A 21,872-nucleotide genomic window follows, 5' to 3' on the forward strand; every position below is an offset into this window, starting at 1 on the left:
GCATATGCGACCAAATTGTGCACACCGTAAAGCCCTAAGATAGATAGGTAGATTGATAAAGTTATAATTAATAAAGTAAAATTGTAACAGAAGTCTAAGTAGGAATGAACAATTATATATAGGGCTTCTGATTTTTGGTTTTAACCGATAAAGCACCCCAATATAAAAAAAATGAAATCGGTGGATAGCCAATAAACACTGGAAAACACCGGAAAAACTGTGGAAATGGTTAATCAATTCACGTTGACTTTGCCCCTTTCCCATTAAAAAATAAAACCTACTACAAAAATAATAACAAACACATTTCCCAGTGCTGCTGGGCAATGTCCCGCATTGCTGACTTGTATCTATCATTGATTCGTTCTGAATACTTTAAACCCGCCCCAACTACTGAGTGACAGCACATTACTACATTTCTATTAGAGACTCCGCTTGCGAGATTTAAAACAAAATAACAATCAGGAATGGAGGCTTGTTAGCGGGATTTAAAACGGTATTACAGTTAAGATGCAGAAGATTTAAAACAGAATTGTGTCAAAATGTAAAAAAATGTCACACAAAAACCCCAGAAGAATGTGCCTGTAATCATAGGGATTTCGTAGTAGCAGACAAAGGAAAGAAGGTACAACTTAAGTGTGCAAGTACTGTCGAGTTACTATACATATTTTGACAAAAACACACATTTCTACAGTATATCAAAAACGAAAGCCCCGAAAAAACAAAACGATTTACATAAAACTCAAAAATAGCTTAAAATAAGCACCGAAAAATACAATTAATAAAAACCGAAAAAAACAAGCCCTAATCATAATATATTGGTAATCCCATTTTGATCAGAGGGCCTAATTGACAAAAAGCCAAATAAAACTTTGCAAACTTGGCACGTCTCTATAAACACAAACACAATTAGGGTTCAGGCAAGCTGTTAATGCTGCAGAGGCTGATTGGAACCGATACAGATGTTTATCCTTTATTTAATTGCTGAGGATTCAGAAAACAAAGGATCCAACTCCAGCATTGTATCATAACCTTCTCCAAAAAGCAAATGAATTTAAGAGAATACAAAACTTCGATTGCCAAAGCATTTTCTTTTAAATAAATCAGTATGAGAAATTTCCAAAATCATGTAATTGGTTTTGAGCCACTTGAAACCACAGAAAAAGAATACTCTAAGCCAGTTCATAATTTCAGTCTTGCCTTTTTTTCTAACCCTGGCAGGTTCACATTCACTTGTGATATCCACATCTTGATGGTACACATACATACTGTTCCTCCGGCCACTGACACTGCTGATGTCAGTTTTTGAACTCACTGAGAAAAGAATTAATAAAACTCTGTAGACTTTACAATCATAAAGCACTCATATAAATACTCTCTTAATTTGCATGCATATACCATATAATACCAATTCCATACACTAGAGCAGTGGTTCTCAATCTGTGGTCCGCCGGCTCCCTTCAGGTGGTCCGCGGAAAGGTTACATAATTACCAAACAACTGTATTATATATCTAGGGCTTCTGTTTTTTGGTTTTTATTAATTTCATTTTTGGTGCATATTTTTAGCTATTTTCGAGTTTTATGTAAATCTTTTTTTTGGGGGGGGGAGGGGGGGGGGGGGTTGCTTTTTATATACTGTATGAAATTATTGTTGTCGGTTACTTTCCAAAATTCGTGGCCGTTTTTTTCTGCCACAATATGTATGAACTCGACAGTACTTGCACACCTCAATTGTACCTTCTTTCCTTCGCTGTCTTCAACAACGAAATCCTTATGATCACGGCAATATTCTTCTAGGGTTTCTGTGTGTTTAGGCATTTTTGTACATTTCACCACAATTTTGAATTCAGTTTTAAATTCCATGAGCTTGTAAATACTCCCTATGATGGAACTGTAATCTATCTTTAAATCTCGCGAGCAAGAACAATCCTCCGCTTCTAGTAACTGTAATCTCGTTTTAAATCTTGTATGCATGTTACAATCCTTCAATAGAAATGTATGAATGTACTGCCACTCAGTAGTTGGGGTGGGTTTAAAGTATTCAGAATCAAGATACAGGTCAGTGCCCAACTGCACTGAAAGTTTTTTTTTTTGTAGGTTACTTGATTTTTAATATTTAATTGATTTTTTGGGCAGGGAAAGGGGTAAAGTCAATGAACCGCGTAACCATTTCCAGTGTTTATTGGATATGCACCGATTTCATTTTTTTTTTTTTCGGGGGTGTTTTATCAGTTTTTAAAATCGGTTAAAACCAAAAATTAGAAGCCCTATATATATCCTTTCCGCTTTGGAGGAAAAATAGTCAAACAAGGTTCTATTTGTTGTAAACATTAAACTGTAGTTTTCAACATTTCCATTTATAGTAATTAATTAAAATGAATGAAGCCTCCGTGCTGGTCTCAATCGCTCCGTAAACAGAGCTGACATAACCCGCAATGTTAGCCTTGTTAGTGACCAAGCATTTAGAAATGCAAATTACACATTTTTGTTGATAATGAAAAGACATAGAAAAGGAGGCAAAGACACTATCCACAATTACTACCAGTGACTTGGAGAAGCCAATACAAAAATACAGTATTGATGCTTGGTCACTAAGAGGCTACCATTGCGGTTTAACTATTTAACTACATGATACAACATCCTTAACAGCCAATCAGCGTGCAGCAACCAAACATTCCGTTTTATAAATGAAGATTATATCTGGAGATTTGTAGCTCCGACTGTGCTGGTACCTCATCGATGTAACTTCACAGATTATGAATTCACATAAATCAATTTCTGCTGTAATTATCAATTTAGCAGCAGTGTGGAGCAGTGGTTAGGGCTCTGGACTCTTGACCGGAGGGTTGTGGGTTCAATCCCAGGTGGCGGACACTGCTACTGTACCCTTGAGCAAGGTACTTTACCTAGATTGCTCCAGTAAAAAAAAAAACTGTATAAATGGGTAATTGTATGTAAAAATATTGTGATATCTTGTAACAATTGTAAGTCGCCCTGGATAAGGGTGTCTAAGAAATAAATAATAATAATAAATAATAATAATAAATAATAATAATAATAATAATAATAATAATAATAATAATAATAATTTAAAATTAAAAGAATATATATTTTTTTCCTCTAGGTAAATTAGTGTTAATGAAAAGTAAACTAGAACTGTTCTTAAAATACGTTTTGCTCACAGAACAGGCCCACCCATTGCATTAAACAAAGAAAGGTAAGTCTACGGTTATATGATTTTTTTTTTTTATGTGCTTATTTTTCAGTAAGCTATACTGTTTATTGTGTGGTCCGCGAACAAAAAAAATTGAGAACCACTGCACTGGAGTACTGCTGATGTTGATGAAATACATTTTTAAACAGTTTTCATAAGCCATTTCATAAGTTTGTTATGCTGATAAGCCGTCGATATTAAATGGCAAGCCTAAGATGTTGTAATAATAGGTCTATCCTAATACATCCCGCCACCATTTAGATCAACTGAATAGACCCCAGGATATGCACTATTAAACCATACACACTGTAAATAACTTATGGAGTCAACAACACCACTTTTTGTGTCACCCCATGCTACAAAGGGAAAGCTACATAAGAATGTCTTTCATTTACAGTTCCCCGTAGCTTTTACTGCTTTCTGAAAAATAGGAACGCGACAGCCAGCAAGCATCTACAAAATCCAACATGTCTTATTTTGTAGCAAGCACACACATATAAATCTAACAAAGAGGATATTCGTACATAAAGTGAACATTCACTAGTGCAGATGAGCAAATTGCAGATCAGCAGGCACTTACACTGTATCGCTCTGAGACGTGGAATGAGTGTGGGACTGCTTGGCGGGCTAGAACTATTGCTGTTTAAACTTCTTCTCTTGTCCATCGTGGGGGAAGCCTGAACAGTGATTTTGTGCTGAAAATCTGGTTAACAAACAAAAAAGCATGAGTGTGGTACAGTATTAGTACTAATTCTAGCTTTTAATACACTATTTCTCACATTATACAGGAAGGGTATTAACACACTTGGCCACTTTGTGCTCCTGTTGTGGAAAAAAAGGAGCAGACCAAAGAAACTTGACAAGTGGAGGCACTGAAGTATCATCTGAAGTGTGAACTTTAAAAACGGAACCATGCCTTATTATCACAGGTACACCTCACAACACTTGGACGGCATCCTGCATACAACAATTTTTTTTTTTTTTCTCAGAAGCAGAACAAATAGACCACCCTGTATATTATCTGTTTTCATAGTTTTTTTTTTTTTACAAGGTGCTCTATATGGTTTTACAAAAAGATTGCATGCATGGATGTCAAGTCTCAAGGTTTACCCGTGAAACACGGTTTTTCACAATTTTGAGAGTCTCACGGCCGTGCAGTGGATTCTCACATTTATGCATGTTCAGTTTGTTATTGTTTGTGAGGCTGCAAAACCCTTTATACATGATACAGCGGTAAATCCAATACAACTGTCCAAGCGTATTATTTCATTTTGGGGGAGTGCAGGGGGCGGGTCACCATGAAGAAGTGTACATTACCATTCTATATTCCTGTAGCTGCTACGCAAACTCCCCCCTCACTCCAAAGATAGAATTGCCTTGTTGTCTCAAACTGGTGGTTTGTCTGCACAAGCCTTCTACGTTTCTATACACAACACGTCATTACTCGGACAGAGTCGAAGGAGAGGCTGTCAGACTGTCACTGTCTCGTTCACGCAGAAATTACCACAGAAATAAGAAAAATGGACATCAATGGGAATTGAATTATTAAAGTCAAAAAATATAATGTTCTTTATGATGCCAGTGTCAGTGGTTATAAAGACAATAAAAAGAAAGATGCCATATGGTAAGAAATAACAGAACTACTGGAAATTGATGGTATGTCTATCTCTTTATTTCACTCTAATTTTGGTCAGTGACAGAGAGACCACACACTGGTTTTGTATTTCTGTAAAATGACACTTCTTTGTTTTAATAATGTTGACCAATAATAATAATAATAATAATAATAATAATAATAATAATCACATTCACACACTAACTGAAGATTTTATTAAAACTGAAAATCAATTAAAGTATATTAAACTAATTCTCAGTATTTGCAAAGAAATGTATATTCTTTTTTAATGATTTACATGTCAAACCAGATCACGTCTTCATTTTTGGTTGCGTCACCTACCAGCTTTGACCCCTACCCCCGTGCACACGACACTATTATAGAAATATCTCAGTAAAATAACATTTTATGCATATTAATGATTTTTTTCCAAAATGTACTGTTTACTCATTAGGCAATTGTTTGTACAATATATGAAATATTTAATATTGACATTATTTTTTTAGCATTAACTACTTCAGTGTAGGAATAAACATTTTTATAAACAAAAAATGTTAATGTTTAACGTTTGGAAATTATTATTATTATCATTGTTGCTATCCCAGTTAAAACAAATCTCTATTCTCTCTTATATCTCTGTCTCCTTCCATTTTTCAATCGCCTACTACAACTTTCGTCTTTCAGATCATGACATTGCGATATATGCTCTCCAAACAAAATACAAATGAAACGTCATTACTTTTAAGTGTATTTCTATGAATGTGCAACATTTTACTTAGCAACGAGCATTTGATTGGACAGAAAATGGAAAAAAAAAAGATTGTGTTTCTGACGACTATAGTCGCCGCAGGCAGTATAGAATGCTCAGCGGGTGGGCGACTTTAGTCGTCACGGGCAGTGAGAGTTAAAGGCAATTATTAAAATGGTGCTTGTAACTTTTTAAATACAGTTTCCAAGTACAACATAGTAACATACTAAAAGGACACATTTTTTTATACTATTTTTCTGTTTTTCATCTATGCAAAATATTTGTAGAAATCTGCCTTTTTAACAGCAATTTTTCACATTTTTAATTCTTGTCTTGCAAGATAGTGTGAAAAGAACTTGGACTATAAGCACACCCAACTAAGTATAGTGTAGTATTTCCAGGCTTTGCACTCCTGAAAAGAAGAGCTTACAGTAAAGAGCATACAAAGCCATCTTCAGTTGCATATAAATGGACAGGAGTGCACTCAGGATCGACTTGTTATTGTTCAGAGTGTTAGTTCACCTTACTCATCAAGTAACTTCTCAGAATCATGGCTCAAAGTTGTGACATTTTTCGCAGACTTAAGAGGAACATCATTTTAGCACAGTGTCAAACAGTGCCAACAAGAACTTAAATTAAGTGTGCAGCACTTTGTATTCACACTGTATTAAATTTAATGAGCTGTCAAATATCGTAGTTATTGTGTGAGCAATTCATTGTTTTACTGTGCTGTGAATTCTGGATTAGCTCCCTATAGGGATGGCAACGCAAAACAATTGCACATCAACTATTCCAAGTGTCTGTGAATATATTATCGTACCCTTGCAACAACCTTTTCAATTTGAAGATGAGCACCCTGAATAAATAAATAAATTATATATATATATATATATATATATATATATATATATATATATATATATATATATATAAAAATAAAAGGATAGTAAATGTGGTATTTGATTTAGATATCTGCTGTTACTTGGGGGTAATTTACCATTCCAGCAGACGTTTAAACTTGTCCTGTTCCTGTATTGACACCAAGATAAGAAAACCTACCAGCCATGGTGGATACATACAGGGTGGATACATACAGTACTTCAGTTTTTTTCCTAATCAATAATAGTGAATCCAGAACCCCAAATGTAATTTATTAATAATAATTGGGTACAAAGTGTTGTAAATTAAAAATATACACTGTATATTTTAGCAACAAGTAACTTTATAGCCTGTCCGTTACTGAAAAATTCACACAAAAAAAAGGACATAGTATAGATTAGTTTACTGGTCTGCTGTTTTAGAGGACTTATTTTTCCTATTCTACTAGAGTGGTCTGCAATTGTAAGTAAAGTAAACTTCCCTATAGGAGTCATCTTTTCTATACTATTAGAGCACTCACCTTGCCTACACTATTAGAGTGGTCTGCAGTTTTGAGTTCTCTTTCTTACATTTGTAGTGTTGAGAATTAAAACATGTAATGGGAATCCTTACCTGAAGGTAAGCTGATCCGGTTGCCATCCTTCAGCTTTAAGCGGCTGCGCTTGAACTTGCCCTTCCTCTTCTTGACGTTGGGCTTGTCCTTGTTGAGCTGGAAGATAAGGATGTTAAGCTCCCGCTCCAGAACATCGATCTCCCTCTCCGCTAGCTGCTGCTCCCGCCGCTTAAGGAGCTCCTCGTGAGACTTCTGCTGAAGGGCCGCCCTGGTGAGCTCCTCCTCCCGCGAGAGCAGCTCCTTCAAACACAACAGCACACACTTGGTTATTATTATTATTATTTTTATTTCTTAGCAGACGCCCTTATCCAGGGCGTCTTAATTGTTACAAGATATCACATTATTTTTACATACAATTCCATTATTTTTTACATACAATTACCCACTTATACAGTTGGGTTTTTACTGGAGCAATCTAGGTAAAGTACCTTGCTCAACGGTACACCAGCAGTATCCCCCACCTGGGATTGAACGCACAACCCTCTGGTCAAGAGTCCAGAGCCCTAACCACTACTCCACACTTCTGCTGTTATTGAGGGCAGAGGGTCTTACGCCCTGATGTATTTTTGCAAATGCATTCTGTACATAGTTTTTTTTTTGTTGTTTTTTTTTGTTTTTTTTTTTTAAACAACATTATGCTTCATATTCCACAACAACAAAAAAGCTCTTATTTGTGTCAATTTGAATTACCGGTACATAAATAGTGGCATTTATTAACCACTTGAGCTCCAAAAAGACAGAGCACTTGCAGTACCTGTGTACTTCAATCTTTGTTGTCTATTTTAAGGGGCTTCTTTCAGCCTAGTCTGTCAGTGTGCATACTGTATAGTTGTGGAATGTTTGTTTGGCAGTTTGGGGGGGGGGGGGGGGGGCATTGCCCAGTGACATGTGTGTCCAGTCGCATTTTGCTCAAACAGCCCTTGCGAGTGCATTGAGAATAATGGAAGATACAGCTGCAAACCTCTAAATGTGATCTAAATGTGTATATATAATACTTACTTTAATTTTGGTTCAGTTTATCTGCAGTATTTTGATTTTATATTGGCATAATGAAATACGTCAACATATAGGATCGATACAGACACCAGAAGTAAAGAAGAGTTTGATGCGTGATTTGGGTATTTTGAAAGAAGGTTTTATTTTGTGATGATGATGAGGATGATGAAGGCGTGGAGCCGAAACCATCCTTTGATTTTGCACCGAAGTATACGGCAGCCGAGCAATACACCCTGGCGTTCATCTCTGCATGCTTTCAAGGTGTTCACATCCCTCTGTGTGCTAGCACCAACAACAAACAAGCAAGTGCACAAGTAGACAATGACATGATATAGTTAATAATGTGCATGTTATTGTTTACAGAAAGTTTAACAATCAATCATGTGTTTTGTATGTATTCTACTGTTTACAAATACAATGTTTACTGTACTGTTCATTGCATGTGTTGCTATTTAAACCTTGTTTTTTACCTTAAGCAACAACAGAGCCTAATCCTATTGTGCACAGCTAAAGGAGTTGACTTGCAGCCCTGCAGGGGATTCCCCGTCTGAACATCAATGGCAATCTGTCAAGTCTGTTCTGACATTGTAGACAATGGCTGGCTGCTGTTAGTGTGCTGCAAGCAGTCAGAACAAAGTGCAAAAGCTTAACAAAGGAGTGGCATCTCCATTGGTTTGGAGAATATTCATAATATGCAAACAGTCATTATATCCCCAGCCACTGCTGTAAATATAAAAATGGACCCATTGTTATCATGAAAAATGTGTAAGTGTGGACATGCACTGCCTAACCACTTTATTAGGACCTGTACCTAATATCAGTGTTTGGACCACCATTATCCCTGATCACAGTATTTATACAACATGGCACAGACTCCACAAGGTGCCAGAAGGAATTTAAAAGGATGTGAATTCATGCAGTCATTAATATTTCATGCAATTGGTGCAGAGGATCTTGATGATGAATGCGTCGCTCATGTTCATCCCAAACTTGCTCACTTGGATTGAGATTCAGTAATTTTTGTGGCTAGGGAAATTGTCTGAAGTCTAGGTCTTGCTCCTCAAACCATTGACACACAAATTCTGGCACTGTGGATGGATCACATGTCACACCACAAGATCAACCTAATGTTATCCTCAAACTCAGGGCGAAGGCAAATCCAATTGGGTAGACAGGTCCTAATGAAGTGGCCAGACTGAGTATGTGCATCCAGATAGAGGGACAGGCTGAACAAACTTTTTCTAAAGAACGTCCTTTTAATGCAATTGATGTAAAACACTAAAAAGCGTGACATACAGAAGTACGGACATCTCCACTATATTCCACTAGCTTCTCCATCACAACAGGTGTTCCAGGAAGCACATGTACACAGAAAAAACACAACTGGAAAGCACAATTATGGTTGTAAGGGGGTCATAACGAATTGTGCCAGAGAGACTTGGTACATTGACCTAAATCACACTCAAAACAATGTTCCAGGAGCTATCTGGTCATACCCACTGTAAGGCCATTCTGCAATTTTTTGGTCAGTTTGTTGATTTCCACTGACCTTCTCCTTTGTCCTGAGCTCCTCAAACATTTCCTTTATCTCCACCTTCCAGTCATCCTGCATGGAGTGGAATGATTCTTGGGGCATCGTAGCCATGACTTCTTCCTCGATGGCAGTGAGTTGCTCCAGAATGGCAGTGAAAGATGGCCGGATGTGGGGGTCCTGCTCCCAGCATTCTGAAACACAACAGACCAGTGACTTAACATTGAAAACACCTCTTCATGGACAGCGATCTTCTGATTCAGTTAGGAATGCTCAACAGCAGCAGAAGCATATCAAAAATCACCCAGTACATATAAATGTGATAGTCAGGCTTTATGGGATGTAATATGTTAAAGGGATACTATACATTTACTTAATATTTAATTTCTTACCAGCTTAATATCCATTTCAGGTGTAGATGAAGGTGTACAATTATTTAAGACTATCATTCTCTATGTTTGACTAGGTATGGTAGTCTCAAATTACAGTACCTGGGAAAGCCACTATTTAGTAAGTTCAAATACATGACGAAGGTGTATCAATAACAATATATAACAACTCTGGTGAAGTAAAGCAGTTTATTGAATACTGAACAGCTTGATGAAAAAAAAGTGATTCAGTTATGCAGTTAAAAAATTTAGAGAATTACATCAAAAGAAAATAATCAAAGGGTTAATAAACCAAACAATCAATTAGTTTACTGTTGTAGAGTACCCCAGTCTCTGGTAATGTTATGTGAACCTGTTTATACGCATTAAACCAGTTCCTTAGCAGTTGTTTAGGATTGGGTCCTTTAACAGTGGAGCCAGGAAGAGTGATGAGATTGTGCATCTCTGTATCTTTGCTTCTTCCAATTGCAATCATCAGCAGGAGTCTGTGAGATTGTTACTGTATTCAAGGTCACAGGCTAGCGGCTTGAACACAAATCCACAGTTGCTCTAAGAAGGGGCAGGTGATGAAACACAAAAGGCAGAGAAAGTTTAGTCGATTCTAGTCCAGTTTCACTGGTCCATTTGTCTTGACATCAGCGCTCTCCCCTTTGTTAATGAAGGGTCCTTACTTTTAAATCCCAAGTAACTTTACACTCACTGCAACTCTTAATATTCATGATACTAAACTTTATATTTGAATAAAATGTAAGAAACTTCACAAATCCATTGTTTGTCAAAACATGCTCCCATGTTTTAGACATAGTGGTTCCAGTTATCAACACTAGCTCTTAACCCTTTAAGGACTGGGATCGTGTTAACACGATCATACTGAAGTGGGCTTCTAGGACTGCGATCGTGTATACATGATAAAAAAAAGCACTTGGTTTTGATGACTTACAGGGTCACCATACTTTGCAATACAGGGTTGAAACACATATCATTGCATAGGGGAAGGACTGATGTTCACTTCCTGATAGTGTTTTTTTTTTTTTTTGTGTGACATCACTGCTAGGGGCATTTAGTGTCTAAAGGGAAGAGAAAGTTTTGGCAGCGCGGAGAGAAAAATACATCACAGCCTGCTTCAGAGAAACTTGTAAGAAAGGTAAGAAAGACATTGAAAAACGCTGTAAATCCGATGTATTTAACAGTTATATTGAACATTTATTCTGTCTCATGTGTTTTTATAATATATATATATATGTTTTTACAACATTTATAAATACCAAGAAACGAGTGGATACAAGCAAATACTATTTCATGAACTAAATGTATCAGGTAGGGTTTTTTTTTTTTTCCTTATAACTGGTAATAATGGAATGAATATATATATATATATATATATTTTTTTTTTTTTAATAAATTTAGTCACTGCCAATTAGTTTGCTCCCCAGTTTGAAATGCCCAATTATTTTTATGCTCAGCTCACCGCTACCACCCCTGCGCTGACTCGGGAGGGGCGAAGATGAACACACGCTGTCCTCCGAAGCGTGTGCCGTCAGCCGCCCGCTTTTTTACACTCTGCAGACTCACCGTGCAGCCGCCTCAGAGCTACAGTGTCGGAGGACAACGCAGCTCTGGGCAGCTTACAGGCAAGCCCGCAGGCACCCGGCCAGACTACAGGGGTCGCTGGTGCGCGGTGAGCCGAGGACACCCTGGCCGACCTAACCCTCCCTCCCCCCGGACGACGTTCGGCCAATTGAGCGCCGCCCCCTGGGAGCTCCCGTCCACGGTCGGCTGTGGAATAGCCTGGACTCAAACCGGCGACGTCCAGACTATAGAGCGCATCCTGCACTCTAGCGAGTGCTTTTACTGGATGCGCCACTCGGGAGCCTTGGAATGAATAATATTTTATTCATAAATATGTATTTTGAGAAAATAAATAGAGAGTAGTGTCCATCGTTGTTTATAAAGACCATGAGAATAAACGTGTATGTCACTGCAATCACTCAGGTGAAACAATGTCTTGTAGTTTGCCCAAACATCAATATTCTTCAACAAAAAACTTTCAGGAAGTGTTGTAATGTCCCTTGGGTCATAGAATAATGCATTTTTATACATGTATCTAAGCAGAATACATAATAAAAAATACTTTAAAAAAAAATAATAATAATAAAAAAACGAAATATTGTGTTGGAAAAAAAAAGCGAAACGTTTATATGGTTTCTGAAGTACTTTATAATGTTCCCCAGAGTGTTATGACAAAAAGGACACCAGTTCCAAGATGCTACTGTAAAACATATATTTGTCAAATACAGCCAAATAATGCTTGGTCCTGAGGGAGAAGCCCACTGAAAAATGCTTGGTCCTGAAAGGGTTAAGACAACCAATCAGCAAGAAGTAATTTTGGCCTTGGACCTTACATTTAGATTTGTTTATACAATGTTCCAGAAACAATTCTCAAACTCAGCATGTTTTTGTTTTTTTTTTTTTTTTTTTTTTTAAGATTTACATAATCATTACTAACTTATTTCAAACCGAATTACTTTTTTCTGAGGTGCAGGCAAAATCGCAAATTTTGAGGACCAATACAACTTTTATATCCTTGTATGTGTGTTTCTCTATTTATATTATGTTCTCACCCTCTAATGTAATTTTATAAAGGAATATAAGAATGACACACTATAGATGCCTTTGGTGACATTATAATGATACTTAATAGATATGTCATTTGCATTACTCCAAACTTCAAAGAGACACTTGTCCATGCAGTATACAAATGATCAATGTGGCAAGATGCTCTTTATTGATAAAACAGCTTTAATTAAAAACTGTATATTGCCTAAAGAGAATAGTAGATGAATTATTGCTCAATCCTGTGTAAAACATGTTTACTCCAAACTTTAGCTGCTTTTTCAAACAGATATGATTCTATAATATATGTGGGAAAAGGAATATATTCAGTAATCCGTCATGTATCCACCGGTCACATATCCGCCCTAACCTTTATCTGTCATGATCAAGTTCTTCAGCAACGTCTCCCACGTGTACAGTGCTAATGCAAAATGGCTACAGGAAAGCAAAAGCGAGTTGTGCTTACAATTGAAAAAAATTCAGGAGTGGGTGAAGCGCGATGAAGCAGATCCTGCCTATTATCTTTTAGATGATGAAGAGATTGTGGATGCAGTAAATGGAAAAAACAGAAATTGACAAGGAAGATAAAAAATAAAAACCCACAGTGAAGCTATGGAGTGCTTTCAGAGAGGATTGGACTGGCTGGAACCAACTCACTTAAGTGTGCCCGAGCTGCCTCCCTCTCCTCTGTCCTAATTCTCCTCGACCTCTCTGCTGCCTTTGACACTGTTGATCACTCTATTCTACTATCATCTCTTGCTGACCTGGGGATCTCTGGCACTGCTCTGGCCTGGTTCTCCTCCTACCTCTCCAACCGCACTTACCAGGTAACCTGGCGTGGAGCAACCTCCACACCTCACCCTCTCTTAACTGGAGTCCCCCAAGAGTCAGTCTTGGGTCCTCTCCTGTTCTCTCTCTACACCCGCTCCCTGGGCCCCCTCATCGCATCCTATGGTTTCTCATACCATTTCTATGCTGATGATGCTCAGATTTTCCTCTCCTTCCCCACCTCTGACTCAACTATCTCCTCCCGTATCTCTACCTGTCTGTCTGCTATTTCCTCCTGGATGCACTCGCATCACCTCAAACTCAACCTCTCTAAATCTGACCTCCTTTTCTTTCCCTCCTCCTCCCCTCCTCTGATCTCTCTATCTCTGTTCCTCTGGAATCTACCACACTCTCTCCCTCTTCCTCCGCTAAGAACCTTGGAGTCACCCTGGGCCCCTGCCTCTCTTATTCCCAGCACATCTCCACTCTGGCACGCACTTGCCGATTCTTCCTGAGCAACATCCGAAGAATCCGACCCTTCCTCACCAACTATGCTACCCAGCTCCTGGTCCTCTCCCGCCTAGACTACTGCAACTCCCTCCTGGCTGGCCTCCCTGCGTCCGCCACCCGTCCGCTCCAGCTCATCCAGAACTCTGCTGCCCACCTGGTGTTCTCTCTGCCTCGCTTCGCCCACGCTACTCCACTACTCCGCTCACTCCACTGGCTCCTGATCACCGCTCGCATCCAGTTCAAAACTCTTGTACTCGCCTACAGATGCCTTTACCAGACTGCACCCAGCTACCTCCAGACCCTCATCTCTCCCTACACTCCCACTCGACCTCTCCGCTCCTCCTGCACTAGAAGACTGGCTCTACCTCCGCTACGCTCCCCTACCTCCCGAGCCCGCTCCTTCTCCACCCTTGCTCCGCAGTGGTGGAACGACCTTCCTACAGATGTCAGGACTGCCCAGTCCCTGACCACATTCCGGCGCCTCCTTAAGACTCACCTCTTCAAACAGCACCTGTAGAACTCCTCTGTTGTATCCTGGGACACTATCACCCTTCATTTAAATATGCTTTATTTTGCTCTTATCTGCCCCCTATTTTACTACATTTAATCCTGTACTTCAGAATATTGTAATCTGCCAAGTGTTTAACCTGTAGTATTTTGTACTTAATCATATCCTGATGTAACTATCACTATTTAATCATATCCTGATGTAACTTTCACTATTATGTGCTGTATTATTGAATTGTGGTTTGTCACACTTGAAAAAAAATTATTGTATTTCTTGCTCTTATTGTATGACTTGTATTGTAACACTTGAATGTATTTGTATTTGCTTGCGATTGTAAGGTCGCCCTGGATAAGGGCGTCTGCTAAGAAATAAATAATAATAATAATAATGGAACAGAAACCCGAAGCCAATCCGACAACTTTTGCTTATGCAGTCTTTGATAGCAATGGCAGCTAAAAAGCAAACCTTCAAACAAACCCGCATTCAATACTTTTTTGCTCCAAGAAAATAATGCAAGTACTGCACTTTTCTACTTTTTTTTTGGAGGGGGGGGGGGTGTATATATTATTTGAGCAAATGGGCACTACTTAGTTTTTTTTTTAGTTTTTTTTTTTTGCAAACCTATGCATTTTGCTAATATGTCAAAGTCGAAATTTCAAGTTTCAAGGTCGAAATTTAGTTTTTATTATTTTCTCACATGGCCCAAGGGCTCTTCCATAGATGACAGCCTAACTTAACAGGGCAGCAGTGTGGAGTAGTGGTTAGGGCTCTGGACTCTGGGGGACACAGCTGCTGTACTCTTGAGCAAGGTACTTTACCTAGATTGCTCCAGTAAAAACCCAACTGTATGAGTGGGTAATTGTATGTAAAACATAGGAGGAGGCTGTGTGGTCCAGTGGTTAAAGAAAAGGGCTTGTAACCAGGAGGTCCCCGGTTCAAATCCCACCTCAACCACTGACTCATTGTGTGACCCTGAGCATGTCACTTAACCTCCTTGTGCTCCATCTTTCAGGTGAGACGTAATTGTAAGTGACTCTGCAGCTGATGCATAGTTCACACACCCTAGTCTCTGTAAGTCGCCTTGAATAAAGGCGTCTGCTAAATAAACAAATAATAATAATAATGTGGTATCTTGTAACAAAAGTCACCCTGGATAAGGACGTCTGTTAAGAAATAATAATAATAATAATAATAACACTATTGTGTCTTGGTAATAAAACATCTCTCTCTAAACTTGTAAAGAAGGAAAGGGTGGCCTGTATGTATTTATGGTTAGTGACCAAGCATTGCATTTGGTTTTCACTGCAGACATACCTTCCATAAGCTTGGCAAACTGTTCCGGGCAAGTGGATGGAATGGGAAGGGTTAATTTGTTGACTGCCACTCCATAGGCAACAGCAAGACCATCAATTCCACGATAAGGCACCTCTCCTGTCAGTAGCTCCCATAGCAACACCCCATAACTAGAAAGGACAGATAAGTAAGGGAAAAATAAATCAAACAGATATCCAATTGGTGATTTTACACCCACATTCCAATAGGCTCAGTTAAAGATGTGTTAGTTCTCAGCCAACAGGTCATGTAGTCAGGTATCCTAGGATTCACCCCTCAACTTGCTATGGTTGGGGCGTGTGCTGGACTTTTAGAAATCAAGGGCCCTGGATTTCAGATTTAATATTGAGGACTGTGGAAATAAACATCACACTGAAACAATGTATTGCTTTTTATGGTTCAAAATCATGAGTTATACATGTATTTTTACAAAGCAGTGGTCATGAAAGAACAAGTGTCAGACGAAAACAAAGATAAACCTATTCAAGAAGCTTAAAATCAGAAGTGTAAAGTCTGCCGCACACAGCCCGACTCAAGCCATCCCAACTTATCTCATCTCAACTGTCCGTACACAGTCTGGATGAATCGTAGCAGTGAGAGTGCCCTTAAAACCAAGATTTCATTCAGGATGTCTTCAGATTTATAGATTTAACATGTTGAATCTTTTTCAGTTGCAGTTTCGTTCAGATCTGACTAGTCTGTGTCGTCGATTGGCAACCAAGACTGACTGAGACCGATTAGTCATAAGGGTGTCAACCAACGGTGAAGCAGGTTTAAGTGACGTGGCTTGTCATGTGACTTGTCATACAAGATGGAGGAATATTGACAGCTTTAGTTCCACAGATAAAAATACATTGGTCTTGAATTACTCTGAATGTCCCGGATTCCAAAATACCAAAATATGTGCACATTTGAATTTACCTTTTTATTATCAATCTACTGGCACCCTATATTTTCTTACTGTGCTAAAACATAAGTAATCGGTGCGTCGATCTCCAATAGGTCACAAATCACAATCCCCTAGATCCACACGCTGAGAAAAAACCGCCAAAGTCAAATAAAAAATCAATAGGTTGGATTTTATTTACCACAGGCTAAAGTGTAGTAGACAAGCTATACAAAAAGTCAAACACTGCCTGAAACGTTTGCACGGTGTAAATGGTCAATTAATTAATAGGCCAAGCGCTTTTTTTTGGTTGCCTCGTGGCACTGTCTCCACCATCTAATCAGCATACGATGCCATGCATAATGTGAGGGTCGCTATGTTGGGCTAAGTTAATAAGAAAAATGTGTACAGGGCAGTATTAATTAAATTTGCATACATAGTAATCACCATGATCTAGTTGTGGTCAGTCTAATTCAGTCTTAGCAGTGTGCGACACCCAGTTGGGAAAAACTCAATTGTGACGTCAAACCAAAACGGAGCACAACTGATCGCAGAATCTGTGCAAACTCAGATGAGATGAGTTGGGACGACTTGAGTCGGGCTGTGTGCGGCGGGCTTTAGAATTTAGGTTTTTATCATTTAAAAAAAAATGCAGCAAAGAAATTACTGTACTGGACACTGGAAATGCAACTAATCTTTCCTCCCACTTGAGTAAAACATGCTTACCAGTTAGTGTTTTTGAAGAAATGCTTAAGTGAACAATGCATGTCTGTGGCAGGGTGCCCCACCCCTGTGTGTTTTGTGTGTTATACAGACGTGCTCAAATTTGTTGGTACCCCTCCACAAAAAACGAAGAATGCACAATTTTCTCTGAAATAACTTGAAACTGACAAAAGTAATTGACATCCACCATTGTTTATTCCATATTTAATAGAAATCAGACTTTGCTTTTGATTTTTTATTCAACATAATATTGTAAATAAGAAAACAAATGAAAATGGCATGGACAAAAATGATGGGACCGCTAACCTAATATTTTGTTGCACAACCTTTAGAGGCTATCACTGCAATCAAACGTTTTCTGTAGCTCTCAATGAGACTTCTGCACCTATTAACAGGTAGTTTGGCCCACTCTTCCTGAGCAAACTGCTCCAGCTGTCTCAGGTTTGATGGGTGCCTTCTCCAGACTGCAAGTTTCAGCTCTTTCCATAGATGTTCAATAGGATTCAGATCAGGACCCATAGAAGGCCACTTCAGAATAGTCCAATGTTTTGTTCTTATCCATTCTTGGGTGCTTTTAGCTGTGTGTTTTGGGTCATTATCCTGTTGGAGGACCCATGACCTGCGACTGAGACAGAGCTTTCTTACACTGGGCAGTACGTTTCGCTCCAGAATGCCTTCATAGTCTTGAGATTTCATTGTGCCCTGCACAGATTCAAGGCACCCTGTGCCAGGCGCAGCAAAGCAGCCCCAAAACATAACCGAGCCTCCTCCATGTTTCACTGTAGGTATGGTGTTCTTTTCTTTGAAAGCTTCATTTTTTCGTCTGTGAACATAGAGCTGATGTGACTTGCCAAAAAGCTCCAGTTTTGACTCATCTGTCCAAAGGACATTCTCCCAGAAGGATTGTGGCTTGTCAATATGCATTTTAGCAAATTCCAGTCTGGCTTTTTTATGTTTTTCTGTCAAAAGTGGAGTCCTCCTGGGTCTTCTTCCATGGAGCCCACTTTCGCTCAAAAAGCGACGGATGGTGCGATCAGAAACTGACGTACCTTCACCTTGGAGTTCAGCTTGTATCTCTTTGGCAGTTATCCTTGGTTCTTTTTCTACCATTCGCACTATCCTTCTGTTCAATCTGGGGTCGATTTTCCTCTTTCGGCCGCGCCCAGGGAGGTTGGCTACTTCTTAATAATATTTGCAACTGTTGTCACAGGAACATTAAGCTGCTTGGAGATGGTCTTGTAGCCTTTACCTTTACCATGCTTGTCTATTATTTTCTTTCTGATCTCCTCAGACAACTCTCTCCTTTGCTTTCTCTGGTCCATGTTCAGTGTGGTGCACACAATGATACCAAACAGCACAGTGACTACTTTTCTCCTTTTAAATAGGCTGAATGACTGATTACAAGATTGGAGACGTGTGATACTAATTAAAGAAACTAATTAGTTTGAAATATCACTATAATCCAATTATTTATTATCTTTTCTAAGGGGTACCAACAAATGTGTCCAGGCCATTTTAGAATATCTTTGTAGAATAAGCAATAATTCATCTCTTCACAGCTTCTTTGCTTTATTCTATGACATACCAAAGGCATGCAAGTATACATGATAAAATAGCTTTTAATTTCATCACTTTTCAGGAGGAATGAAGCATTATTTCAATGAGCTCTAAGGGTACCAACAAATTTGAGCACGTCTGTATGTTGTGTGTATGTATTGGTTTATGAAGTGTGGGTTATGTAGCACAGGTGATGTAAAATGTATAATTGTATTTAGGTATGGGATTGTACAATCACTCCACATGCAGATTAAAATGGGAATTAGAATGGAAGCACGGGGAGCACAATTAGTTCACGTCCAGATGTACCGAGATTCCAATTGAATGATTGATTGGCAATCGAGTCTCGGTACAGCTGCATAAAAGAGGAAGTGTTTCACTCACTCAGGTTTGGGTGTACAGTGAGGAGGTACGGGAGAGAGGAGAAAATAATTAAAATCGAAAGATATAAACAATTGCTACGTGTGCTGGAGGACCAGCACGATACTTGTTTGTTTTGTCCACTGTTTGTTAGTGTCTGTTTGTTTGGCCATTGTGCCGTTTTATTTGTTCATTGTTTGTCTTTTGTTAAATATTTGTATTTATTAAAACGTGCAAGCAAGTGCATTCATTCACATTCGCTAGGGTCATGAGGAGGGATTGCTGTCCCATCATGAGCTCCATGGGCAGCAGTGTGGAGTAGTGGTTAGGGCTCTGGACTCTTGACCGGAGGGTCGTGGGTTCAATCCCAGGTGGGGACACTGCTGCTGTACCCTTGAGCAAGGTACTTTACCTAAAATTGCTCCAGTAAAAACCCAGCTGTATAAATGGGTAATTGTATGTAAAAGTAATGTGATATCTTGTAACAATTGTAAGTCGCCCTGAGTAAAGACGTCTGCTAAGAAATAAATAATAATAAAATAAATAATAATGAACTGTGACATCTTGGAGGTGAGCTCAGTCACTCCAGATGTGTCCTGATAACGCCTACCCCTTTGAGGGGAGCGAGAGTGCCTTCTCCGGCGAGGCGATCGAGATCTGGATCGAGACTCCCGACGGGGGCGCGCCCCGCGAGAGGGGGGACTGCGGGAACGTTCCCAAGCACGCCTGGCTGGAGACCTCTGACCAGCTGTAAGCTGGGAGGATGGACTCCGAGGGAGCTGAGACGTCACCGGCGGCGTCACAACAGATGACGGTGGGGCCGAGACGGTGTGGGACGAGCTTGAGGATGGGGAACGACCTCCAACCGCCTTCCTAGCTCTCTGGCGAAGGGTGCGCGTCTGAAACCCCGCACATAGCTGGCAGTATGCCCTATCTGCCAGGGCAGATGCGGCATGGTCCGGCCCCAAGCATGCGACGCAGTCCTCATGTGGGTCGCTGGCAGGCAACTTGGCCTGGCAGGTCACGCAGCGGTGGAACCCAGACATGGTGTGTAGCCTTCGCAAGCACTGATGAGCAGTAGCGAGCGAGGATCACCGATGTGCGTGCGTGGAACGCCAAAGCGTCTAGCACTGACGTCGAGCACCGAAGTGCATGCGTCGAGCACCGCCGCGTCAAACGCCGAGGTGCGTGCGTCGAACGCTGAAGCGTCGGGCACCAAGCGTCGAGCACCTGAAGTACGTGCGTCGAGCGCCGCCGTGTCAAGCGCCGAGGTGCGTGCGTTGAGCGTCGAGGGTGCGTGCGTCGAGGGTGCGTGCGTTGAGCGCCGAAGCGTCGAGCACCAAGCGTCGAGCACCGAGCACCGAACACCAAGCGCTGATGGAACGTGTATCGAGCGTCGAGCACCAAGCGCCGAAGCGTCGAGCACTGAGCCCCAAGTGCAGAAGCACTAAGCACCACGCGCAGAAGCGCTGCACAAAGCGCCGAAGCGCTGCACCAAGCGCACAAGCGCTGACACCAAAAGCGCCGGAGCGCGAGCGCCGAAGCGCGAGTACCGAGCGTGGAACGCTAGCACAGACGCCTACGCGTCAGCTGACCCGCCAAGCGGAGACGCTAAGTGCTGGTACGGTGTCTGATGCTGTGCAATACTTACCTGATGGTGCTGGGGATTTTGCACGTTGGTGGTTGTCTTCCTCTGTATAGTGAAAGGGAATTTTTTTTTTTTTTTTTTTTTTTTGTTGGACGCTGCAGCAATAATACAAGTAAGAGGGTGTAGTACAATTACCACGTGGCGGGAACGCGCCGAGGTGGGGGAGGAACACTGCAGAGCAGACTACACGCACACGCACGGTCTAGCCTAAGCTAGACCGAGGATGCAGATATGCGCGTGGGCCAAGGCCAACGCAACACGCGTCCGAACAAAAATATATATACACAATATATATACACACAACAATATACAAAAAAACCCAAACACAATAACAATAGTAAGAACAGAGGAAAGACAGAGAGACCACGAGAAACACGATGCAAAAGCAAAGCGAGAAGGAGTATATAAAGTAAACAATATATATCCTAACAAATAATAATAATAATAACAATAATAATCACTGAAATAAACTCAGAGAAGGGGGTAAACCAGCTTCTCAAGCCTAAGCTTATGGAGTACAATCAGTGTCCTACCGCTACTGAGGCTGAAGGCAAAAGAGGAAGTGACTCTCCACGCGTTGCGTATAGTAAGCTCCCAGGGGGGCGGGCTTACACGGCAGCTTGCGCGGAGGCCTATCGGCAGCTTTGACATAAAGCTCAGCCAATCCCTACTGCCTGACGGCAATGTCCCATACCTTGATGGTTATTTTCGACTTGAAAGGGAACTACCCTGTGCATTATCATTCGGAACCCCAGTAACAAGTATGGGCAGAATGGGCAGTGAGCTTTTCTGGAGGGGACAAGTTGGCCAGCTGCTTTGACAGCTCATAGGCAGTCCTGACCATGTCTGCTATCCACTTGGACAGCCGCTGCTTAGACAGGGCCTGACCTTGCAGACAAAAAATTGTTCAGACTGCCTCCAACTTTTTGTCCTGTCAACATAATACGCAAGGTCCTGAACTGGGCAGAGCATATGGAGCTGTCG

General features: G+C 40.4%; 1 protein-coding gene across 2 annotated transcripts in view; it reads right to left on the reverse strand.

Moving 5' to 3' along the window:
- Positions 1-21,872, reverse strand: part of LOC117402997 (mitogen-activated protein kinase kinase kinase 21-like) — a 61,228-nt gene that overhangs the window by 12,732 nt on the left and 26,624 nt on the right. Inside the window, exons 3-7 of one of the 2 annotated variants that reach the window (XM_034004794.3) lie at positions 15,697-15,845; positions 9,613-9,788; positions 7,067-7,307; positions 3,793-3,915; positions 1,198-1,311 (exon numbers count right to left, since the gene is read on the reverse strand). In XM_034004794.3, the coding sequence (XP_033860685.3) occupies positions 1,198-1,311; positions 3,793-3,915; positions 7,067-7,307; positions 9,613-9,788; positions 15,697-15,845 (803 nt within the window). The remainder of the gene's footprint in view (positions 1-1,197; positions 1,312-3,792; positions 3,916-7,066; positions 7,308-9,612; positions 9,789-15,696; positions 15,846-21,872) is intronic. The other variant, XM_034004795.3, reaches the window with a different exon arrangement.

The sequence above is a fragment of the Acipenser ruthenus genome, chromosome 5 (genome assembly GCF_902713425.1).
Source record: "Acipenser ruthenus chromosome 5, fAciRut3.2 maternal haplotype, whole genome shotgun sequence".
Taxonomy (NCBI): domain Eukaryota; kingdom Metazoa; phylum Chordata; class Actinopteri; order Acipenseriformes; family Acipenseridae; genus Acipenser; species Acipenser ruthenus.